This window comes from Vollenhovia emeryi, unplaced genomic scaffold (assembly GCF_000949405.1).
Source record: "Vollenhovia emeryi isolate VEMERY1.0 unplaced genomic scaffold, V.emery_V1.0 DF939482.1, whole genome shotgun sequence".
Lineage (NCBI taxonomy): Eukaryota > Metazoa > Arthropoda > Insecta > Hymenoptera > Formicidae > Vollenhovia > Vollenhovia emeryi.
Window position 1 is genome coordinate 34,784 of NW_011966884.1, and position 2,050 is coordinate 36,833.

Below are 2,050 nucleotides of genomic sequence, written 5' to 3' on the forward strand. Positions count from 1 at the left end.
CGCTTGGAAATTTCTCCCGTCGAACCGCTTGACTGATCGTACCAACGCGTCGCTCGACATCTTCGAGCCACGGCGAAAACTCTGTTCGCGTGTACACTGAAGTCAGAAAAACGAGAAAAAAAACTACGCGTGTGCCGACGCGCGCGATACGACACGGAACTCGGTGACGTATTTTTCCGCTTACTCGTTTTTCCCCGATGCCCGAGATTCGACTTGCTTCGATCTCAGCCTGGGCACCTGCTTCGCGAACACTTGTCCCTTTTGTCCTTTGGCCACGTGCCTCGCTCGCACGCGATAATGGCCGTCTCGAGTCACAAGCCCGCACGATTCCACTTCCCGCACTGCTGCGATTTTACTTTCTAGCAAGACTACACTCACACCGGCCACGTTGCCTGGGCCCATAACCTGTTAAGGTAAAGAATGAATCGATGGTAGTCTTGCTTAAAGGATTTCTTTATTAGAAGTACACACGTGCTTTCTGAACAAAGGTTCGCTCGCAACTAACGTCCCCCACGGGGATACTCGCAGAGCTCGTGTGGCTCGCAGAAGTTCGGCCACGCTCGGCTTATCTAATGTACGTTAGGTACCATTGCTTTGGCGCTTGCATTGAATGCGATGAATCGTCTCAACACACCCTTCTCTTGGCAAAGTCCCAACCGATAATAAACTCCATTGGAAACATTCTGTAACATCTCTAAACTAATATCATTTGACGCTTCAACAATTCTGTGTTTCAGTTCCTCGATATCGTTGGGTTCCCAAGTAGAACATATTGGTCATGAAAACATCAAGATGACATCATTTTTCGATCATTTTTTATGCATCATGGTGACGTCAAAATAGCCCACCGAGAGCACCTATTTGTGACATCATTAAGACATCGAAATGTTGTAAAGTTAATCTCGTTTTACCAAGCAAAGTTAATTAAGTATTATACATCAAAAATAAATCGAAGTAATATAAGACAAACATAATATATGACTGATCATGTAATCTGTAATAATATATTATTATACACGTCACGAATATCATGGTCATTAGTCAGTCATTGCGAAGTAAATCTTGATGTCGATCATTTTATGACGTAAAATTCGTCATTTTAATGTCACATTGACGTTTTTGTGATTAACTTGTTCTACTTGGGTTTGGTTTCAAAAACTTTGCTTTTCAAGTATCCCCAGTAAAAGAAATCAAGAGGCGACAAATCGGGTGATCTTGGTGGCCACTCAATGGTACCTCTTCTACCAATCCACCTGTCAGGGAAAACGTTGTTCAGTACATTGCGTACAATTAGGGTAAAATGAACTTGAGCTCCGTCTTGTTGAAACCAAACATTCTCGAATGCATCCCCAACGATAGCTTGTATTGCAGGTATTATGTTATCGTTCAACAAATTTACGTACTTTTCAGATGTCAAATTGCCATCAATGAAAAATGGCCCGATGATACGATTACACAATATTCCAGCCCAAACGTTAACTTTTTCCGGATACTGTGTACGATGCTCCCTCATCCAGTGGGGATTCTCATCGGTCCAATACCTCATGTTATGCCGATTGACAGATCCGCTCAACTCAAAGGTTGCTTCATCCGAAAAACACGTCCAAAACAGAAATTGATTATTTCTGTCGAATTGTAGCATCATTTCCTCGCAGCACCCGGGAAAAAATTTTCACATATTATCATATAAAATAACCCAGATAGCAACGCGTGATGATCATATTTCATCACATCATGATTTTCTAATTCTGATAGACATTTGTCCAATTTTTCGTAATCATATCATGATGACACATGTTATGAGTACAATGTAATATGTTCTTGAGGACAAACTGTGATCTCAGATTTTGCTGTTATTTTTGCATTCCCTGATAATCATACATTTACGACAATCAACTGTCATGTTTTGTAAGTCAAATATGTGTCACGGTTGTCATCATTATGTGTCATCATAATAAAATATGTCTAAAATTATGCTTGCCACATGGCAAGAACAAACTCACAGCTGTCAACGCTGTGTTCGGAGAGTCATTATCAGCGCTATGCATCA

General features: G+C 41.2%; 1 protein-coding gene across 1 annotated transcript; it reads right to left on the reverse strand.

Moving 5' to 3' along the window:
* Nucleotides 1-1,135: 1,135 nt before the first annotated feature.
* LOC105557457 lies at nucleotides 1,136-1,645 on the reverse strand. Its single transcript, XM_012004704.1, has one exon. The coding sequence runs from the start codon at nucleotides 1,643-1,645 to the stop codon at nucleotides 1,136-1,138; it is 510 nt and encodes a 169-aa protein (XP_011860094.1).
* Nucleotides 1,646-2,050: the final 405 nt, after the last annotated feature.